General features: G+C 40.0%; 1 protein-coding gene across 2 annotated transcripts in view; it reads left to right on the forward strand.

Moving 5' to 3' along the window:
* The window catches only part of GPC6 (glypican 6), a 686,072-nt gene that overhangs the window by 202,777 nt on the left and 459,811 nt on the right, over positions 1–23,484 (forward strand). For both annotated transcript variants that reach the window (XM_088523305.1, XM_088523306.1), the window contains exon 2: positions 5,082–5,240. In XM_088523305.1, coding sequence (XP_088379431.1) covers positions 5,082–5,240 — 159 coding nt within the window. The remainder of the gene's footprint in view (positions 1–5,081; positions 5,241–23,484) is intronic.

Raw genomic sequence — 23,484 nt, forward strand, 5'->3', positions numbered from 1 at the left:
ATACTGTCTTCTTCAGCAAGGACTGTATATGAGCCGGTCTCGTGTTCAAAGTAGATCCATAAAGACAGGTATTTGTATTTTTAAAGGATGTGGTTGTTGAGAAAGCCCAAAATTGCAACCACATTAACTTAATTCACAGGATGAAAGAGGTGAAGCTATCCTCTCTTGCTTTAAATTTTGCCAATGCTTACAGGGAAACCAAGTTTGAAAACACATATTGCATTTATCCTTTATATTTATTGCCATTTGCCTGTTTTGGCTTTATGACGCAGTGTGATAATCCTACTTTTCCATTATCACTAGTCACACAATTAATCCTATCATTCTGGAACATGCTGCCCAGGGAAGTGGTGGAGTCACTGTCCCTGTCAGTTTTCAAAAAATGTGTGGATGAGGCACTTACTTAGGGAAATGGTTTAGCAGGAAGGATGGTGATGGATTTATGATTGGACTTGAATATCTTGAAGATCTCTTCCAACCATAAAGATTCTATGATTCTGTAGGCAGAACAATATAGGTTTTTTTTTTTTTTTTTTTTTTTTTTACTTTTAACTTATGATTTGGACAGGAACAGTAATAATCGACAACCTCATAAAGAACTGTTTCTGAAATTTCTAAACTTGCATAAACTTGAAACATGATCCACAAGAAATCTGGCTGACGTAAAATATTTTCTGTGAACATGTTTCCAGTTGTAATATTGTAACCCAAGCTTGCATCAGGTGTTCATTAAATTTGGTGGTGAAACTGTAAAGGGTAGTGTTGTATTCCACAGGGTTTATTACCCCTTCAAATTCTATCGTCTGGAAATAGTTACGGTGCTCAAATCAATTGTGGTGTTTTGATACACAGCAGAAGTATTTATTCTGTCTGAGAGCTGTAAACTGCAATTTTTTTTAAAAAAAAATCCTTAGTGAGTTTCCGTAGCGCTTTGTGGAGACAACAAACTACTGCGTATATGAATATAAAATGAGTGCTTTATAAGTTGTTTTATTGCGCTTCAAAGCAACATGCTAGTGTGATTACCAAACTCAAATGCAAAAGTTGCCGATTTGGAACACGGGAAGGCAGGTGTGAGATTGCAGCTGTAATAAGAGTGAAATGGAGAACCGGGCATCTGGATTTGTAGGAGACAATTGGTTTGATTTGTATAACGCGGCCCACAAAAAGAGAGGCGCGCGGGGCAGCAGCTCCAGGTGGAAGCGGTGGCTGGGGGAGCTGTGGGGAATTGCTGAGCTACCTTGTGTTTCTCCTGGCTTGTCGGTTGGCCTTGTCTGCAGAGACACCATTAGCAACATGGAGAAACCAGTCAGTTCTATCTGATGCTGCTTGTGCTCTAAAATCTTCGCTAAAATTAGCAGGAGAAGGCAGAGCATATGGAATTTCCCAAGGCAAGAATTGGTACATCAGCTGTGAGTACTTTCTCCGCTTGCAAAATACCTGAGGTGTGTATATACACAAATCAGTGATTAAACTCCTTTTGGGGTAATAGAACAATATATTACCAAGCTCATATGGTAAATGATCCTGTTCAAGGAAATAGAGGAAGCACTATCAAGTGTAGCCTGCAGAGTTATTTCCAATGCAAGCAGCCTGTGGTACGACTGATTTGAACAGAACAAGCAGAAAATCCTAAACAAAAAAAAAAAGTTTTTTTAAAAAAGTAATTTAATTAAAAAGGTGAGGTTTTTTGGAAAAATAACGTCTACTTTTGTTTTCCAGCGAATGCAGGGAATGACTGATCTTGATGTAATAATATAAACTGTGGGGTTAATAAACACTAACACAAAATAGTAATCACTGTTTTAAAAAAGAATCAAGCATGCAAAGTACTGTTGGTATGAGGACGGACATTTCCATTTGCTATTTCTGGGAAATTTTGCCCAAATTTCTGGGAGCTGCAGCCATTCATGGGTAGTACAAGGGTGCTCAACCGCCACAGTTGCTGAAGTCCTCGTCTTTGCTGCGTGTGCTTGAACCTCTTTTAAGCTGATCAGCCCCCAAATCCTCCATTGCCACAGAGCAGAGGAATAAGCTTTTCCTTGGTTTATACTCTGGCCTGAGCCTGCAGTGCAGGAAACAAGAGGAAGGAAAAGATGATCCTGAGGCATAACATGAAGAGTAACCCAGTATTTTTGTTATTTCTTTTCTACCAAAATGCAGGGAGTCCCAAGAGAGGAGAACTAGAAATGTTGCTTTAAAAAGATAATTGTAGATTAGAGAAGAGTTTGTGTTGAAGATAGGTGGTTATTACAGATGATATTGGAAGGTACTTGGTTAGGAGAGGAAAGGAATGAAGTGGTGTAGAAGTTGTGAGTATTTGTGCTAATAATGAGTTTCACATTTCAGCAGTTAAGAGCATAAAGAATGTATAAAGATCCAGTGAATTAAAAAAGAGGAAACTTAGTGAAAAAACATGTGTAAATATATGAAATAAGTACAGCAGAAATCTGAATGAGGTCACAGTTGCTAAGGTGCATTTTATAATAAATTGAGAAGCAGGTTTTGTAGTAAAGAGAAAGTAAGACTATAAATAAATAAGAGAGGTAAAATTAATAATGCTACACAAATGACTGCAGTACTGAATTCAATATTCTTTAATGGGTTGTAATACTCAGAATAATATAATGTTTTAAAAACCTACACCTATGGCCGTTATTCACCAAGCCTTGATGATTAGTGTTCGTTCAGTTGATAGTCTGGCAGTTGTGAAAAGCAAATAAAGTCACACAGAAAAGAAGGAAAAATAATGTGAAATGAACAGAGGAAATAGAACTGAATTTTATAAAAATTCATGACTGCCGTGCTAAAGGGAGTTATTGTTATACAAAGCATAAACTACGACTGGCTGGGAATGGGAGAGCATGTCTCCCCGGTGCTTTCCATTGAGCAAAACCTGCTGACTTTGTCTTGGACATGGTTATTGATGGATGGAGAGGGTATATATGTTTTATTAAATCAAGATTATACAAGTGCTTGTAATGGTGTTGTTTCAGTTTCCCTTGTGTTTCTGGCCCCTTATGAGAACTCAGGACATGACTGTTATTGCACGAAGGTTCATTGAAGCTTAATGTGTTACCCTCTTCCTTAATTGCATGCAACCTGTGGAACAGCTTCAGTTCAACGTGACAGCAATGTGGAGCTCTCTTAAATATGTAGTTTGTGTAAGGTTCATGAGCATCTGCCGCAGGCGCAGAAGAGAAATGCCCAGCTGACCCCTCCCAGAGAGGGAAGCAAGCATCATTTTGCTGTTATCATTTATATTTGATAGCAGCTGACTGATCGGTCCTTGAATGTGTTATTTCTGGCTTACATGCCCAATTTGGAGAATGGGGAGGGATTAAGGTGATGGTATCAGGAGGGGTTAGCAGATGGGGAAGAAGATCCCTACACTATGTCGATGGTGATGCCCTATGTCTTCTTCTGTGTTCATATAGTGTCTAATTCAACAGTGGTCTGGTATGTGGCTAGGAGTTGTAGGTACTCCTGCAAAACAATAACTGATAGTAATGAAATGATCCTTCCTCAAGATGTAGAGCTGTGAGTTTCTTAAAAGTTTGAGGACTGCTGAAGAAATCTCCTGGATTTACAGGTGAACTCTTGCAGAAAAAAACAAATTAAGTCTGGGTTGATGGGTCAGGCTCGGGGAGCGACTGAACTTCAAATCAAAAAACTTCATTCAAAACAAATATAAAAACTGGAATATGGTCAGGGCAGACTCATGTGCAAGACACTGTTTATTCTAAGCATGTGCAAACCTCTTTTTGATACTATTTTCAAGATGATGCAGCAGCTAAATGTATGACACCCCTGGGAAGTATAAACCTCGGGGCCTGATTCTCTTCAGTACATAATAAGAATGGTGAAAAGTAGCCTTAAAGTAGGTATAAATTGCATTTAAATCTTCTTTATGGCTCAGCAGTGGTACAAAGGAGCCTTGGTATAAATGAGAATCAGGTCCCCAGTATTTATTTAACCCCTGGGCTTTGTATATCATTTTATTTGCACCTTTAAGAGATTTGCAGAGGGATTTTTAATCAGGATTTGGTGTACAGAAAGCTAAATGTTTTCATTGCCTTACAAGTAACTTTAATCATAGAGGCAGATCATTCTTTTTATTTCTCAAGAGGGAATGGTAGAATTTCCTGCCTTTGTACAAACTGAGCTAAATGTTTCTGACACCCATAGTACAGTGTCAATTGGAAATTCACATTTCATGTAATAACAGACCATTTTAATTTCATGAGCTAAAGAATTGGTTTCCACTTGCAAATTGTACTGAAGAAAGCAATATTGTCAGAAGAACTGGCACAGTGCTTCAAGAGATAAATCTATTGAATTAAATAAGAGGCTTTCATTACCTTTTACATTGCATTTCCGTAAAACATAAGCATTAATTAAACTCTTCATTGCTTTCTCCCATTCAGTGGAGCATTTGGTGGGTCTGACAAGAAATGTCGTCCAAGAAAACATGTGGCATCCAAGCACAATCATTAAAATTCACTTACTCAAACAGAAGGCAAGGGGAAGGAGGTGGAAGGGGAGAGTGTTTTGGTGCATTGGGGCAAGCACTGAGATAGAAGGAAAAAATCACATTGCAACCTAACCAACAGAGTAGGAACATGTTACAGGAACATATAATTTCTGGTTTTTAGGTTTTGACAGCGACAAATCTCTGGTGACTTGTAGCTGTTCATGTCACTAGGTAGCTTTCAAGGCATTTTGACTACAAACAAAAGTAATCATCATAGAATTTTTAAGTTTTCCCCTGTTTAGGAGAAACAGGGCCTCAGCATAAGAATCATGTTAAGTCTGAAATAGTTTTGCCTTGTGAAGTATCAAAAAGGCTCTACAAAACGTATCTCCCCACCTGTGTGAGGCATTCCCAGCTGCGGGAAAGTCAGCAATACAGATTCAAAATGTTCCCAGTGAAGGGGTCAAGTCTTACAGAGCTCCCTGTGCCATAGCACACATCTCTTAACAGCAGGGACATCGCGTAGGAATATAAAGTTAATGGAAAACTCTGGTGGACAGTCATTTAAATTTGAGTATTTCTAATGTGTTTTCTCTTGTGATTCCAGGGGAACATTTGAGAATCTGCCCTCAGGAATATACATGTTGCACCTCGGAAATGGAGGACAAGTTAAGCCAGCAGAGCAAACTGGAGTTCGAAAACTTAGTGGAGGAGACAAGTCACTTTGTACGCACCACTTTTGTATCCCGGCACAAGAAGTTTGACGGTAGGCTGGATATAATTTACTTGTTTTCAAGGTTATGGAATTTAAATCAGTTATCCAAGACGAATACCAATCTTCCCTGCAATTTGGTATCACATGTGCAGCTGTCAGTTTGGCTAAGATAAGGGTTAACTTACAGCTGTTACCCTTATCAGCCTTGTGAGCATTGCCTTTAATTACAATAGCATCAAGAATCGGACTGTTAAGCCCCTGCAGGCTTGGCTAATGTTGAGAAAAGAGATTAGATATACATAGAGAGGCTTATAATTTTGGTATCCTAATTTCAAATGCAAAATTTAGGTTTGCAATTATGTTCACTCTTGCAAGATGAACGACGAATCTCCCATGATTTTTGTTACTGCAGAGCTATTTTTTTCTAGTCTGTAGCTGGTAGCCTTAAGGCTCCATTTTTTTTTTTTTTTTTTTTTCTCATCATGATTTACTTACAATGTCCAGAGTCTCTCAGAAGGTCTTGGTTGCAGTCAGGCCTCAGTTGCATTTGGGAAGGATTTTAAAGCAAACCACACAGGCTGCATTAAATACAAATCTTTTCTATGTAGGAAAAGTCGATAAAGGCAGTTTTTGTTTCTTATTTGTCTATCATTACTGTCATCTCTATGGCCCTCAGCCTTTGTAAGACCTGGGAGAGGAATCAAGGGTCTCTTGCCCTGATTTGCTAAAATCTTTGTTTTAATAATAACCATTAAGCAATTTTTATGGCTGTGTCCATCTTTACAAGTCACAGTTTATGAACTTCCTCTCATAAACTGCCGATTAGCAAACAGACTAGAAGATCAACAGAATGTTCGATGATGGCTCTGGCAATATGTGAAATCTGTGCTTGTGCTGAACACTTCCCTCTGGGCATTTCTGAGTCAGATACTGGAACCCTCAAAAGCAGATACTGGAAACCCTCAAAAACAATTGCAGGGCTTTTCCCTATTTTGAGAAGGAAATCAAGACAATCCCCGGTGTTTGGTGAGAAGTGCAAATTACTGAAAATGCTAGCCTGATTTTTCACAGTGGTCAGAGGCTGCCTTTTGAATTATCGGGCATCCTGATGACTGTTGGTATTGCAATGAATTTGAGCATGTGATGGCTTTTTTGGTAACCCAAAATTCTGTAAATCAAGGCTGCATGTCTTTATTGATGGTAGGGTAAAACTCAAAATTATTGACCTGTTTTAAACAGTACATTCTGGGATTCTTATGGATCTGCTCTTCAGGAAGTCAGATTAAAAGACTGGGCGGTTTCTTCTGACTTATCATTGATTTTTTAAAGGGAATTTGCAATTCAAAAAGTCTCAGTATCATCACCTATTCTGAAGTTGAACTACTCAATTTATGCCTTGGTATTTTAATGTTATTCTACATTTAGTTGCTAGATAACCTCTATGTTATAATTCTTGAAATCATCTTTTTTGTTTTAATTCTATACTTGGGTTGCACAAGGAAGTTCTGATACATGAGCTTTCTGTTGCTCGTATAAAACAAATACAGAGAATGAAACAAACACAACCAGTTGTAATCATTTCCTGAAAGTTTTTACACAGGATCTGTGTTTATTAAGAGCAGCACATCTAAGAAATGACAGAATATGTGAATATTTAAGGTATGGTGAGACAGAGAGCATATTGTCACTGCTACTGTGAGGAATTAGTTTGGCCTAGTGTTGCTACCAGCCTTTTGTTCATGCAGACATTTGTATAACTTTGCAAAATTTGGCAAAATACAAAATAATATGGAAGGGTTTTTTTTTTTTTTTTAATGGGGTATGGTGTACTCAGCATACCTTAGGGTAATGCTGATTTTGACAACATATGACACTCTGTTGAATTATGATCTGACCTTCATATGTCTTACTCGTGTTATCTTTCTTTGTAGTATTTTGGATTTTCTATCATCTCGTCCTTTCTGTCCCAGATCCATATGCTTAAGCATAGATTGAATGATTCTCTGATTGCTTTTCTGAGAGCTAATTTGAAGACTGTTTTCCCTTTTAGGATTTTGCCTCAGATCCCATTCGTGATCTAATCTTTTACCAGGGAACTCAATCTGCTGTAATTGAAAGATTGTCTCTTTAGCCTCAGGTCAAATACACACTCTATACACATTTCTACATCATTTCTATATCCATTTTTTATGTTTCATTTTTACCAGAACTGCAGTTCCTTTCAAATTACTGCAATAACTAATTTTTGTAATATCTGTAAGCCAGAGAAGCTAAGTATGAGATTCTTAACAGAGAACTTTTAAAACTATTAAGTGCCTTGGAACCAGCTACAGTCAGGAAAAAAAAAAAAGTCTTTGTTTTAACAGGCAATCAGTTCTTGCCTATTAAAGCCCTATACAATGTTCTTCATACGTCCTCCACATTTCAAAGACATTGTCACTGTGATGGGAATTGCAATAGTTCCATTCTTCTAGGTTCATTTTTTTTCTAATTGTTTTATTAGCGTATATAATTGTTATATTAACATAGTACACGGGGTTCAGCCATCACTCAGAGCCATCGCTCTAACAATAGTGTTTCTCATTTGGGGTCTATATTCTAGCTGGGAAGTGTGAATTAGCATGAGTCACTAGGCAGCATAATACCAGCTGCCAAATGTTTCTTGAGTGAGCCTTGTGCTGGGTACATCTGCATTGCCGACACCTGCATACTCGCTGTTACATTGCCGTGTGCATGGTCATTTGCAAAAATGTGAGGCTTGGAATTGCAGTTTGGGGTGCAGGAGGATCCAGTGAATCCTCTCCTGGGAATCTTGCCCAAAGAAGAAAGCCTCAAAATGGCAAAAATCCCATGAAATACAGTAAGTGATCCATTTTTTTCAGCAAAGAATAGAGTACCTGCTTCAGCAATGGCACTTCCCGAAACCAAAGGATAAAAAGAAAAAAAAGCCAATAGGCTTTTAGTAGGCTTCCAATAGACAGGAAAGTCACATGGAGCACAGTGTTCCACCTGGCCTGAATTCTTCTTTAACTTCACTGTTTAGGGCAGCTGTTTCCTGTGCCCAGCACTAGACAAGCAATCATGCTCAAATTCTTGGACCCCCACTGCATCCCTCAAAGCAGCTCAAAATATAGTGTGCTCCCAGTGCAGTTGTAATAGTATCATCTTATTATCACCAGTTCCCTTGCATGGTGCCTTTGCTGAGCAGCTGCTTTACAGACAAGCCAATTTCTTTTAAGTATTGCTCCATCAGCAGCCGAAACCAACCCTACCGGAAGGTTTTGCTGTGAATGTTAATGAGCAGACAAGTATCTGCTCAGTGACATTTTCTCACTAATCCTGTGAATAACTATAGGCAAATTATAGAAAATAATTTTATTTTAGCTAAATTTATCTGATCCTGATTAAAGAGACATCATCTCATTCTCGTTAAAAAAAAAAGGAGAGAAGTCTTACATGGTAATAGTGTTAAAATTGAAAGTGTGTCTAAGAAAGCGCTGTCATGAACTTGAACATATATGGATAGCCTTCAGCAGAAAGTGTGAGCCATGAAGCCATTACGGCAAACAACCTGAGTAGGATAAGAACCAATCTGCAGCTGCATTGATCTATCTTGCAGGGCCATCATTCCCCATGGTCTTTTTTTTTGCTGTCTTGGAGAAGAGTGATCCATAGCCATTAGAGCTACTTATATTTCTTATAAACATTACCAGTGGGAGCAGTGGAAATCACAGGGCAGGAAAAAAAGTTTCAAAGATAACGCCCTAAAAACACTACCTGCAAGAAGAGCTAGCATCCCAGAAACCTTGTATCACCTTTCTTTTTCCTTTTCTGTTTTCTATGTTTGTGTTTATGCATCTTTTCTTGATACTGGAGTTGGCAAATGTGCATTTAGGTCTTTCAATAAAAGAAGAACTCTTTAACAGGTGGAAACTCATAACCATAGTCTCAGAGTAGACTTCAGAAAAAAAAAAAAAAGGCACGGAAAATAACTATGAGTAAAGCGAGAGCTGCCTGAAGCTGGAATCTGCAGAATTTCAGAGGCTTGGCCAGTATAAGCCCTCTGCACGTTCTCCTGCCCGTGCTGCCAGCCCAGCTGGAGCTCCAGGTCTGGCAGCTGCTCCTGTTGGTGCCTCGAGCACCGCCGCTGCCAGGGGCCCCCTGCACAGCAGCGCGTGCGGGAGGTCGGCGGCCGCCTGCGCATCGCCTGCGTGCCGCCGTCCTAGCCAGCAGGTGAAGGAGGGCTTCGAGCAGGATATTGTTTTCATGTTCGGCTTTGGCTGTGCTAGGGTGGTTGTTTCGTGTCAGGGGTTTTTGGAGGGAATCAGAAGGCTCTGCCATTTCCACATGGCTGTTTGGAAGGAAGGAGGTTTTTCAAGGAGTGCAGGAAAGTCATACAGATACAGGACAGCCTGTGATCCATATGCAGCTACTGATACTCTGCCATTGCTCATATTCTTCATACTCATAATATTCTAGTCCTGTGACATCTGTGACAGAAAAGAGGCCCTACTTGAGGAATGCTGTGTTATCAGATACTTTGCCTTTTACTTTTGGGCGAGGTGATAGTCTTTGTTTTGTGATGCTTCATTTTGTTTTACAGGACTTCAGGGTTACTTTCAAATGTGTTTTGCATCCAATACAAGGACAGGTGGATTTTTAAGGCTCCACAACTGTTAGGCTGTTTCAGTGCTAGCAGGTCCTGATTTCCATATAATTCTTCCACTGTTTTAACAGACTACATAACTTCTTCACTTCCCAAAATACAGTCCTTACAACAGTTATAAGCCACAAAAAAATGGTAACATCTGCTAGCTTGCAACTAGTAACTGCTGCAAGCCTTTGCTGGACATCTGGTGCAAGCTTCTAAGCTTTACAGAGGTGCCTGATAAAAGATCTCATTGCACGATATTTGAAATGAAACAATAATTTGAAAACAAAGTCTTCTAGACTCAAAATCAAATACATCAGAGCAGATAAGAGCTGGCAAGGCATCTCTATTGCATGCAAAAGAAGTGTTTTTGTTTATTATCTGTTCCAATGTCATGTAAAAACTTTGTTTGCAAACTATATCTGATAATAGTAATTAATAATAATAATGAAAAGTTGAATAGGTGCTGCAAGCCTATTGGAAAGGAAGGGTTTGCTGCATAGTAGTGACAGTTTCCTGCCAGGAGTGCAAATTCATATCACCTGTGAAGGCCGGTACAGACAGGCAGTGATGTAGACCCTGGCTCCTTCTGCGCGCTCCCTGCAGCTAGAGCTGTACTTCATGCATTCGCAATGGCTTGTGCTCACTCCTCTCCCACAGCCTCATTTGCTAAGTGCAGCTGGCCAGCGGACCATGTAATCTCCTAACCAGCTGCATCAGGTTTATGAAGCTACAAAGTGAAGGACAAGCTGCTGCACTGCGCTGCAGCGGCGGGACGTGACCCGCTCTCGGGTGGATCTCACTAGAGCACATGCTGTGCGGGTACAGACAACCTGTGCCACATTTATACGTGCTCAAATAGGCACAGTCTCATGCGTTGACACACATGCTCTGAGAGGGCAGGAATCCAATTGTATCCTTATTGAACTAAGAGCAGAATTCTTCTTGCTGCTTTTTAGGTATGCACGGTGTAGGTACAGGATACCTACAGGTGTCCTGTGGGTTCCTTTGTATTCAACAACAACCAAAAAAGATAGGTGCAAATCATGCCTGTCTAAAACATATGTGGCAAGTAGATCAGAAAAATCTCTTTTTGGAGTGCTTATTTCTCTGTATTGATTAGAGAGGGCCCAGAGTTCAGATATAGATGCCTATACTGTGGACATGTACATTTGTTCACATAAACTCCATCCTGAGAAACGTAGTATAGCAGTGAAACATCTGAAACACTTTGAGACTTTCTGTGCCTTATTTTCCTTCTTTAAAAAGTCATTTTCTACTTTTTTCTATAGTGTTCTGGGGAAAAATGCATTAAAAATATTGAGCCAACCAGGCACTGTGGTGGCTTTCCTGTTAAATTCAAGGAACATTTAATCTTGACTGAAGCTCTGAATAATGCACTTTTTGAACATCTTATGATAGAAATTGTTTTCTCAATTTAATGTCCAGGCCTTAAAAATACTAACCCATAAATAAAATGACTGATTTCTGAGTCTAGAAGCTCCTGTGATTAAAGATGTTTTTTATGCATGTGCACAAGAATAGGATTAATAATGGATTCTGCCTCAACTCCATAATACTGGTGAAAGCTATCAGTATTCTGCAAATGTCATCACAGTCTCTGTTAGCCATCCCTGATTCTTCCTCTGACAGTAGGTGCACACCTGACACACAGCAAGGACAAAACCATATTGTAAGAAAGAAAAACAGGAACTGGATGTCAAAACTAAGCAGCAAAACAATGGCATTCATATGTATTTTTAGCACCATGGGAATGGTGGTCTTACCCTAACTATCTCGTTTGCTGTCTTCAGCCCTTATTAAACGGGCAAATATTATCTCAGAAATGAATTCCTCAACTATATTACACAACATTATTGTCTTTTTGCTGCCCTCCCCTATGTAATTCTTTTACCTACATGTTCAGACAACGGGCAATTAAAAGAAAACTTGAGAAAAAATGTGGGTTTTGCCTGTATTTCATCGTTTAGTGTGCAATTGGTCAGGTATAACTTCTGAAATCTTGTTTCTTTAAAAATAAAGGTGTGGATGTCACCTTATAGGTGTGCTGTATGAATTCATAACAATGCATCAGTGTAGCATCAGTTAAAATTTTCAACAGTGTAACACATATCACAGGGTGGGATTAGCTAGGAATGGGGTTGAAAGACATACAAGTAGGACCCAATATGTGTGAACTGATCTCTTATGACTACAGTTCTGTAAATAATGTTATAATCTAAAAGAGCAAACTTAACTGAGGAATTTGATACAGATTTGTCAAGGATAGTCTTCGTATGAGTGGAGAGGCAGATAGTGAACACCATCACTAGTGGAAGTGTGCTTTGAAGCTATACTGAGAAATAAAAAAGAAAAAAAAAATAAATGAGTAAGCCTTGAAATAAAGCTTAACAAATAACAGCATTTGGGTTAGCTTTACAAACCCATCTCAAACACTTCCTAGAAAGCAGGGGGGAAAGAATAAGAATTATTTTTTCGTGTCTACTGTTCTGCATATTTCTCCAGCTTTCCTGGAATTCCTGCAAGTAAAATGCAGATGAATTTAAGTTTTCATAGAATCATAGAATCATAGAATGCTTAGGGTTGGAAGGGACCTCTAGAGATCATCTAGTCCAACCCCCCTGCACACACAGGGTCACCTAGAGCACGTGGCACAGGACTGCGTCCAAGTGGGTTTTGAAGATGTCCAGAGAAGGAGACTCCACAACCTCTCTGGGCAGCCTGTTCCAGTGCTCTGTCACCCTCACTGTTAAAAAATTTTTCCTTAAGTTCCTGTGGAACGTTAGGTGCTTCAGTTTGTGGCCATTACCTCTAGTTCTGTCAGTGGCCACCACTGAAAAGAGACCAGCACCATCCTCTCACTCCCTCCCTTGAGGTACTTATAGACACTGATTAGATCCCCTCTCAGCCTTCTCTTCTCCAGGCTGACCAGGCCCAGCTCCCTCAGCCTCTCCTCATAGGGCAGATGTTCCAGGCCCCTGATCATCCTCGTGGCCCTGCGCTGGACTCTCTCCAGCAGCTTCACATCCCTCTTATACTGTGGAGCCCAGAACTGGACACAATACTCCAGATGTGGCCTCACCAGGGCTGAGTAGAGGGGCAGGATCACCTCCCTCGACCTGCTGGAGACACTCTTCTTAATGCACCCCAGGAACCCATTGGCCTTCTTGGACACGAGGGCACACTGCTGCCTCATGGTCAACTTATCATCCACCATGACACCCAGGTCCCTCTCCGCAGAGCTGCTCTCCAGAAAGTCAGTCCCCAGCCTGTACTGGTGTCTGGGGTTATTCCTCCCCAGGTGCAGAACCTTGCACTTGGCCTTGTTGAATTTCATGAGGTTTTTCACCACCCACTTGTCCAGTCTGTCCAGGTCCCTCTGGATGGCAGCGCAGCCCTCTGGGGCATCAGCTACTCCTCCCAGTTTGGTATCATCAGCAAACTTGCTGAGGGAGCACTCTGTGCCTTCATCCAGGTCATTGATGAATAAATTGAACAGGACTGGACCGAGGACTGACCCCTGGGGGACCCTGCTAGCTACAGGCCTCCAACTAGACTCTGCACCGCTGATCACCACTCTCTGGGCCCTGCCATCCAGCCAGTTCCTAATCCACCTCACTGTCCACTCATCTATCCCACCCTTCCAGAGCTTGCCCAGGAGGATGTTGTGAGGGACGGTGTCAAAAGCCTTGGTGAAGTTGGAATAGACGACATCCACCGCTCTCCCCTCATCTATCCAGCCGGTCATTTCATCATAGAAGGCTATCAGGTTAGTCAAGCAAGATTTCCCCTTGGTGAATCCATGCTGACTAGTCTTGAGCACCTTCTTGTCCTCCATGTGCCTGGAGACAATGGCCAGTATGGGCCATTCCATCACTTTTCCAGGGACGGAGGTGAAGCTCACTGGCCTGTAGTTGCCTGGGTCCTCCTTCTTGCCTTTTTTGAAGACTGGCGTGACATTGGCTTTCTTCCAGTCCTCTGGCACCTCCCCTGTTCTCCAGGATCTTTCAAGGATGATGGAGAGCGGCTTAGCTATGACCTCTGCCAGCTCCCGCAGAACTCTGGGGTGCATCCCATCAGGGCCCATGGATTTGCGGGTATCGAGGTTCCTTAGGTGCTCTCTGACCCAATCTTCCTCTACCCAGGGCAAGTCTTCCTCTCTCCAGGCTTCTTCTCTTGTCCCTAGGGCCTGGGGCTCTAATGGGCTGCCCTTGGTAAACACCGAAGCAAAGAAGGCTTTCAGCAACTCTGCTTTTTCTGTGTTATTTGTAACCAGGGTGCCCATCCCATCCACCAGCGGACCCATGTTTTTCCCTGATCTTCCTTTTGCTGTTAATGTATTTGAAGAAATTTTTCTTGTTATTTTTAACGTCCCTTGCCAGACTGTGTTCCAATCGCACCTTAGCTTTCCGTGTTGCATCTCTGCATTCCCTGACTACGTTCCTGTATTTCTCCCAGGGGACCTGTCCTTTTTTTCCACATTCTGTATACTGCTGCCTTCTGCTTGAGCATTGCCACAAGCTCCTTGCTCATCCATGCAGGTCTCCTGCCCCCTCTGCCTGACTTCTTACACAGGGATGCACTGTTGCTGGGAGTGGAGGAAGTGCTACTTGAAAACTAACCAGCTCTCTTGGGCCCCCCTACCTTCTAGAGCTCTAGCCCATGGGATTCTTCTGAGGAGGTCTCTGAAGAGGCTAAAGTTGGCCCTCCTGAAGTCCATCGTTGCAAGGCTACTTACAGCCCTGCCACCTCCTCGTTGGATCCTGAACTCCACCAACTATGCTTTCATTAAGCATACACTTAAATACCTAACAGAGTGAACCTGTGTCACCCACTTTGATGCCTCGGGAAGTTTCAGTATTGGCCATGAGCCTGAAGAAGCTTCTAGACTTGTGTTTGCCATCAGGAGTGCATCCCAGAGGCTCAGGGATCTCAATATCATTTTTGGCCTCCGCTCAAAATTAAGCATTTGTTTATATGGATAGTCTTTAAGTAAATGCTTGATCATTCTGCCCAATGCACACTGGGGGAGAGTGGGTTTTATTTATTTGTTTGTTATTCACTCAAAACCCGAACCACTGAAAATTCTGTGTTTAGTAAGGTTCATTGCATTGCCACATCCGACTTAGACCAGTTTTGCCACTTCAACCCAGAGTCCAGCTTAAGGGCTTAGAGTTTATTTTTTTAGACCGTCTTCCTAGCATTGTAATCAGTGGGTAGGGTGACATTTGAAACAGAGGCAAGATGCTGCTAAATCAATATCCTTAACTGCTCCGCAGCCCCGAGATGCATCCTGCACGCGCCACAGAGCACACGCGGCTTTATTCTGTGCCAGTGTGCTGCTTGAAATGCCATCTCTGAGAAATCGCAGTGGCGTGACAGCAGGGTAGGGAGCAGAAGAAATGGAAAGCTGAGCGGTGCTATTAGCAACCGTCAGAACAGGCTAGGGAGGAACATCCAAGCTCACGTATCCTAGGACGGTTCTTTGGATCTTCGTGAAATGTCATTAATACGCTGATATTCCCTTAACTGCCTTTCAGTGTTTGGCACAGCTTGTATGTTATCAATAGCAATTATTGAGATGCTTTATAAACTCAGTTTCATTCTGTTGGTTTACTTAAAAGAGATTATTTTGTTGTCGTACCATGGTTGCACACAGTGTTCAACTGTGTTGACAATCATGCTGCTTAAATAGTAGTCAACTCAAGCCTATGTCAGACACTTTAAACTGTGCCAAGATATATTTCTAAATTCCAAGAAGTGGACTGAAACAAACAAATGAGTATTCTGCAGGAGATTATGCCCAAGCTGAAGTTATTTTAATGTGGCATACTTTTCAGCATTCCCATCACCACTGACTTCTCAAGCAACCTCTATGGTCAAATGCTTAGAGATATAATAAAATTCCTTGCTGGAGATTAGGTTCCCGGTGAGTATGTAACAGTTTTTGTGCTTTTGTATTAAATTAGATAAAAATGAGATGTAAAATATCCAGTGATCATTGAGTAAATTCATATTGGATTTATACTGGAAATTACATAGCAGCAGACATTTTTTCCAGCTTATACACATTTTATCCCAGTCCTTGAATATCTGTCTATCCATCTCCGTATTTATATGTGTATGTATGTATCTATATATCCTCATTATTTTAGTTAGTTTTAGTGTCATGCAGTCTATGTATAGATATGATTTCAGGACCGGGACGTACCGTATTAAATCTGCTGTGCCCTTCCAAAAATACTTCTTTTCATGCCTAACAAAATATCCAGAAGACACAAGAAACTTTAGAAAATAAATGAGAGACAAGACAAAATTTTCAAATGGGCCTATAATAATGTCCCTTGTGGAAAAAAAAAATATTTTTAGCCACTTTAACAGAGGAATCTGAGCATACTCGATCTTGATTTTACAGAGTTCTTGTAAAAAAAAAAATGGTACTGATTCGAAGTAATAATTGACCAGTTCTAATAGCAAAGCCAGAGAGAGAATGTTTTTCATGCCAAAATAATATCATGCTTAACTGTTCACTGGGTAGCCTAAAAGCCTAGGGGGCTATTTGGATTTCATTACTAATTTCTCTGCCTTAATGTGACTAGGTTTTGAAGTGCTTTTCTTCCATGTGGTGAATCCGCAACATTAAATTAGATGAAAAAACCTGCAACCTACTTCCGTTCATTTTAGCCCATAGATAAGTCTGTGCCGGGACTAACATACACAGGCTTAGCGCTAGACCTCTGCGTGGGGATCAATTGCATTTTGAGCTATTGCATATAATAAAAAGTGTTGCAACCAGCAGCAGTGGCATCCTTATCACTTTTAAGGAAACATACTGAAACCAAACTCCTTACCCTTCCCTTCACCTCTTAAATGTTCTACTTACGCATCAGTAGTTTGCTCACTAGAAGTTCATCCCAGCTGTAGCAGTGTGCCTGGGAGGAAAAGATTTTATTCAGTTGTTTCTAAAGAAATGCACTAAAGAAGAGTGACATGGAAGAGAAGGGGAAGATTAGAGGTGGGCAGGGACAGATAAGAACTGACAGTACTTTTCGTGCTGGCCTCAGTCCTGTGAAAGGATGGAGAGCCTTGAAAGCCAGCAACCTGAGGAGTTGTCTCACCTGGCAGTCCTCAGGGCCTTATTGCCATTGAAGGCAACGGATTCACACACCAAGGACTGTGAGATCTGATAAAATGTCTAAAAGTCAGAGTAAGGAAAGGTTATTACCTGAAGGTTGTTTATAAGCAGGAGCTATTTTGTAGTGCATAAATCTGTTCTCCTTCTGGCATATGCTTTTCCTGTTCAACTAAAGGAGACTTCAGAGAGCAAGAAGTGTCTGTGATGAAGCTTTAAGCGATACAGCTTGAGAGGAAACAATTGCAGCTTATAGTGAAAACAATACCCATGTTTCTTGCTTTGACTAAAATCTCTTTAGTTTGCTTTTCAAACGCTTCATTTTACGAATTGCTTAAGTAGAAAACATACTACTTTCCAGACCAAAAGTGTCCTTATCTATACCCTATGTTCATGTATTTTTATTATTGCTGTAGATACATCTGGGGAAGCTATAATGTATATCTAAGATAGGACTAGTAGTGATATGACAAGCTTTTATATGTAATCTTTGGAATGAAAACAAACATAGCATTAGGGGAAAAAAAGGCACAGACCCAGTAGGTTAATTTGACCTGGCATCTATAGGGAAAGATTCATACATCCTTAATTCAATGCTATAGGTTTACCAAAAAAAAAAAAAAAAAGTATGCCTCAACTTTCTATTGGTAGTTCTCAACCTGAGACTCTGATGGTAATAATGGTAATATTGTTTATGAGTCTGTGCAATACTATTTATGTTCATGCGAAGTTGAAAGGCTAAAACTGTGACCACATGTTATTTATGGTTTGTTGCTTGCTCAGTATTTTTGCTTGTGGCTTATAGAAAGGTTTCTCTCTCTCTCTTTTTTTTTTTTTTTTAAAAGGAGATTAATTGCAATCTTATAATTTAGGTATTTTACCAGTATGGCCATACTGATAGCAAGATAATTTTCTGATGGCTACATTGGGGAGAGGTGCAGAGATAAAAGAACAAAACAAAATATTTTGTTCAACAAGACTAAAATGTTAGAAGAGCATAATAAAAAAGGTGGAATTTAGTTGACTTCTGCTTATAAATATTTAAAGGAAATTGTCAGAATTACTGTTGTTTGACTGACATAGATTTCCCTGATAAACTCGTATATAGGACCCCAGTGTTTTTAATTGTGGGCTTTCTTCTTTCTGTCTTCTTAAAAATCTCCTCCTGCTTCTAATGGTTAGGCTGGTTATGGTTAAGCTCATATTTTTCGAGAATTTTAGATGTAATAGTTTAGATCAATCACAAGGTCACCTTACTTTGATGTTCCTGCATTCCATCAGCCAACTTTAAAGGAAATAAAATATTTTAGCTTGTTAAATCTGAAAAAAAAAATACTGCTATAGTTTATTCTGACAAAAGAAAGGGGAGGAAGGGACAGAGAGAGAGAGGTGAAAATTCAGCAATCAGAGCTGAGCAGAGTGGCGAGTGACTCCTGGAGATAAGGACGAAATGCTGTCAAGATAGCGCCAAAACTAGGAGGAGGGTATTCTGAAAAGAAAATTGCCGATAACCCAATGTTTGGATGTGCTTAGCATGCCTCTTATGTTTAGCTGCAACATATAAGATGTCCAATGCCAATTTCGAACTGCTAGTAAAGGCGCTGCTCCCACCAGTGCTTGCTCCAACCAGACCATTAAAAAGTCTTTATGAGACCACGTGGTGAAACTGCACACTATTGGATTCGCTAATAGACCATCTATGAACAAGTGTGGCAAGTTTTGCAACAGCTAAAAGGTTTCTTCTCAGCTTTTGTTTGCAAAACATGCGTGAGCTAATGGAGTATCACATTTATATAGTGCTGGGGCATTGACCTGAAGTCTCTCCAGGAAATAGATCTAGGTTTCACCTAGATGAGCTGTGCCTTACAGTGGCAACAGCCCACATGTTCTATAAAATGGTAATGTTGCTTGTTCATTAAATAACAAAAAATGGATGATAACTTTCTTTCCCTAAATGTTTATCATCTACACAGTACTGTGTTTTGCTCCTTATTGTAAAGTAGTTATCTTCTCAAATTAAAGTCTCATTTATTTCATTTGCCAGCTTTATTTTTGAGTAAACTAGGACAACTCAACATTTATTTTAAAAATCCCATTTTCTTTTCCTAGCTAGGAAAAAGTAATCTCCTTTTGTTTCCAAAGAGTTCAGAAATATTTGGGAGGGAGGGAATTTGGAGAATGGTTTAGAAATAGTCCAGGAACTTGGGGAGTCATATAGGGAAGAGCACTTCTAAGCCAACCTGATTCGTGAAAGCCTGATTCTGAAATCACAGGCACAGATAATTAACAAAGAAAACACAGAATGTTGCACAGAATATGGCAAAAGACTTAAAAAAAGATTTAACAATGAAAGTTTAGTAGGGAAATAAGTATGGTCCCCAGCCACATCCACTACCAAAAAATACAATGGCATCTTAATTCTCAGAATGACAGGGTTCATTTTCATGTCTTCATCTGCTGCTCTTTTTGTATTTTTGCTTCAACTGCTGAAATTGGAATTGTGATGATGCTAAATTTAAGAAAATTTGTAATCATTTTTGCATAATATGCTCACTTGTTACATTTAACCAAAAGCATAATTTGAAGAACTTTACGAATATTACTGTCAGAAAAAAGAAATATGCAGAGGATCATTATACCAGACTTAAGGACAGGGAAATCATGGATTTAAACTGGAATTTAAATCATGTAGCCCCCAATTTTTTTAACCATAAGGACTATGGTTAAAATCCAGCACTCTTGAATAGTTTATCCAACCCAGCTATTGAAAGCTCTTCACTGTGTGAAAGGGTCTCAGGTGTCTTTTGCTTTTCACTCTAAATGTTTTCATTTCACTGTTTATGCTTTCACCTAAACATTTTGAGTAATCTAACTCAAGATTGGCCATTTGAAATCTTGCAGGTTCTCTGTGAACTAAATAAGTATTCTTATAATATTCTTATCCTTATGAAGACAAAAAAGAAACTGAGGCAAATCACAGATGTAATTTGACTTCCCTGAGATCTCACAACCTAGGAGCAACAGAACTGTGAAAGGAACAAAGTTGTAAACAAAATATCTTTTGGATGAGTTTTTTTAATGTAGAATTGCACAGACCCGTACACAGCATTCAGTGAATGTTTCATGTTGTAACTGAAAAAGTTTTTTTGTGGTAGAATGGAATAGTTTTTTGGCTTATGAAAATTAAAATGTTTTTTCTTGTTTCAATACTCTGTTACACACTCATATTACATGTATTACCCTCAGGTCATTTTCCCCCAGGTGTTTGAAGTTTTTCTTAGTTACCTTGAAGGCATTCACTTCCATTTTTTCAGTACTTCAGTACTTGCTGCCAATTTTTATTTTCAATCACTATGGGCTTTTTGTCTTATCCTCATATTAGTCGTTGCAGCACCTCCCATTTTGGAATCATTTACAGATTTAATTAATGTGCTGTTTACTCCTTCTTCCAGGTGATTAATTGATGATTTGTCTGAAAAGAACACCCATCCTTTATCTGACACAAGCTCTCTGGGATATACTACTAACATAACTAATTAGACTGCTGAAATGCTGCCATAGGCTCCTCTCATCATTGATCTTCCGAAACAACCGTGCTCTCCTTGTATCAAATTTCTGCTGTGCAGCTTCAGGCTGGTTTCACTCAGCCACAGTGGATCATGCAAGGCCAGTTATTTATCAAACAAAGCAAGCCTTTTACTTCAGAGCCTTTTACCAAATTACGCTAGACTTGTGGCCTTCTTCGGTTTAGTGCTTGTTAAAACATTTAAGATGTGTTGGCCCTAAATTTGCATCTACAAGTCCCGTTATTGAATTGCCCACTCGGTTTTCTGCCTCTCACTGGCCACTATATGCTGGCTAGTATACCTCGAAAATACTTGATAACTACTCATCCTTCATTTGCTCTCATTTCTGCAAAATGAATGAATTGATGCACTAGGCCTGGCTGGGTTTTGATTTTAGCTAATAAATTCTGTCCGAGGCATCGTTCTCTGGTGACCTAGCAATAAATCATGAATATTAAACTTGGGTGTATTCTGCAGCACTTGATAACAGTTGAGCAGAACCTGCTTGCTATAGGCACTGTATGTGAGAACTTTAAAGATAGTTTCTCCATTGCAAATTCTGTTTTAGTTGCCAGACGCTCTATATTTACCTTGTTCTCACACAGAACTGGAAAACCAGTGTTATCCTTGTGTCATAACTGTGAGCTGTTATGCTCCACGATATCTACTTATTCCTCCCTTTAAGAATATGTCTTATTCCTAAAAGCAGCAAGAAACTGCCTTTTAGGCTGAAGACAGATCATATGCTGCTTTGTTCTAGCATGTGCCTGATTTCAAAGAGCAAGGTTTGCTCCTAGCTTTCAGAAGGGGAAAAAGAGGATTGCTTAACAAGGTATGCACTTACTAAAGTGCAAATTCATTTTGTGGCAGCTTCTACCTTTACTCTTTTTTTTCTTTTCTTTTCTTCCTTTTCTCCAGCTATGCCATGCTGCTTGTTCTTCAGGAAAGTTTTCTGATATTACAGGTACTCAAAAGTGTCATACACTGCTAAATAATGTTGTTTGAATGACAGGTATACTATCCAATAGAATGGTTTAGCTAGTACAGTGTGTGTTTATCTATAATATAAATAGTTGTGACTTGAGTACCTAGAATGTCTGCAGAATGTCAGTCTTTATAGAAGAGAAGGAAAATGACATGCACGTAAATTCTAATAGGACATGCTATACTAGCCATATTGTCTTGTGAGGATCACAGATGAGAGCAGGACTAGAAGCACATGTGTGTAGTGCAGTCCTGTGGTTAGAAATATTGAGAAAGATGAAATACAGAAAAAAAAAAAGAGGCAGAAAAAGGAGATATGTTCTAAGTCTTCAGCTGATGACAACATGACAGGAAATTTGTTTTCAAATACTACAAATGCACTTAAGTGTCTGTTCCTTCAGCTGACAGAATATGATACATGTAATTAATTTGATGGCTGGCCTGGCACCTGCTTGTACAGCACTTATCTGTGAGATATACAGCATCTTAAGTCTTCATTCTCAGAGGACAGATGGGGATCACGGCATCACGTAGAGGCTTTTCTCTCAAAATATCTGTGCAGAGAATACCAAACAATGTTCTTATATTTGTTATACAACTATTGCTGGAAGGTAGCTTTATTAGTGAAATGATTCATTTATGCTTTGCCCTTACTGTTCAGTTAAGTGATCTGTTTGTCTTTGCCTCTAGATGACAGAAGTGCAGGTCTTACAAACACTACCACAAATTCAGAACATGATACTTTTAAAGCAGACAATGAAATCTGATACTAGAAAACTCTTTATGTGAAAGGTGTTATTAGGAGATGATGGTATTAACAAAAATATTAACAGGAATTACTGTTAATCTATCTTAATGCATCCTGGCAATGTGTGTCTAAAATGTATGCATATTGTGCATGCCTGTATACCTTATACACTTAGAAAAATAGATAGATCTTATCATTTATCTACCAGAGTTTATAGTAAGGAATGCTTTTAATCAGATGTCTCATAAGCGATGTTTAGAGCATTTGAGTAACTCTGAAAACACTCAGTAATTTCAGATGAATTTGGTTTAGTTTTAAGGTTTCATTTTACAAACAAAAGCCAGACTGAAAGGCACGCAAAGGAAGTTAGGAATCTATTTTTTCCTATTACTGCTAATTTGTAAATTACCTAATCTACCGCCATCCCTACATAAAATCCTGTGAAAACCTAAATACTGATTTGTGGCATCCTGGAGTGCAGCAGGTGCTGGCTTTGCTGTTTTAACATCAGCTCGGGGTTCAACAGCCTTGCAGGACTGACACTGTCAGTTTGCAGGTGCTGGAATTAAAAGACTGTGAGACCAGATGCATTCAGGCAGTGTGAGTGCTCACGGCAGGCATTCAAGGGCAAATCGTGCTTGAACAACTTGATTGCCTTTATGACAAAATGACTGGCTATGTGGATGAGCAAAGAGCACAGGAGGTAATATACCTTGACTTTTTAAGGCTTTTGACACGATCTCCCACAGCGTTCTCATTTGGAAGCTGAGGAGCTCTGGGCTGGATAATCTGGCTGTGGTATGGGTATAAAACTGTCTGGACTGAGAGACTCAAAGTGTAGCAATCATTGGCTTGATGCCCAGAGAGGGCACCTGGTACACCAGGGGCCCATATTGTGTCCATATTGTTCACCATCTTCATCGGTGACCTGGATGGTGACACAGAGCAAACTTCCTGTATGAGCTCACAGAGCTCAGAGAAGGGTCTGAGATAAGGAACAGCAGAACGTCCAGAAGCTTTTCAAGGCAAAGTTTGATAAACTTGAGGACTGAGTCAATAGGAACCTCATGAAGCTCAGAAGGAAAGGCAGAAGCTCTGGGCCTAGGGCTGACAAGCCACATGCAGTCTGGAAAGAAACTGCATAAGGGTAGCCTTACTGCAGGGACCATAGGTCATGGTAGATCCCAGGCCTG

The sequence above is a fragment of the Tinamus guttatus genome, unplaced genomic scaffold (assembly GCF_059628265.1).
Source record: "Tinamus guttatus ecotype Peru unplaced genomic scaffold, ASM5962826v1 Tinamus_guttatus_pri_ptg000180l, whole genome shotgun sequence".
Classification (NCBI taxonomy): Eukaryota; Metazoa; Chordata; class Aves; order Tinamiformes; family Tinamidae; genus Tinamus; species Tinamus guttatus.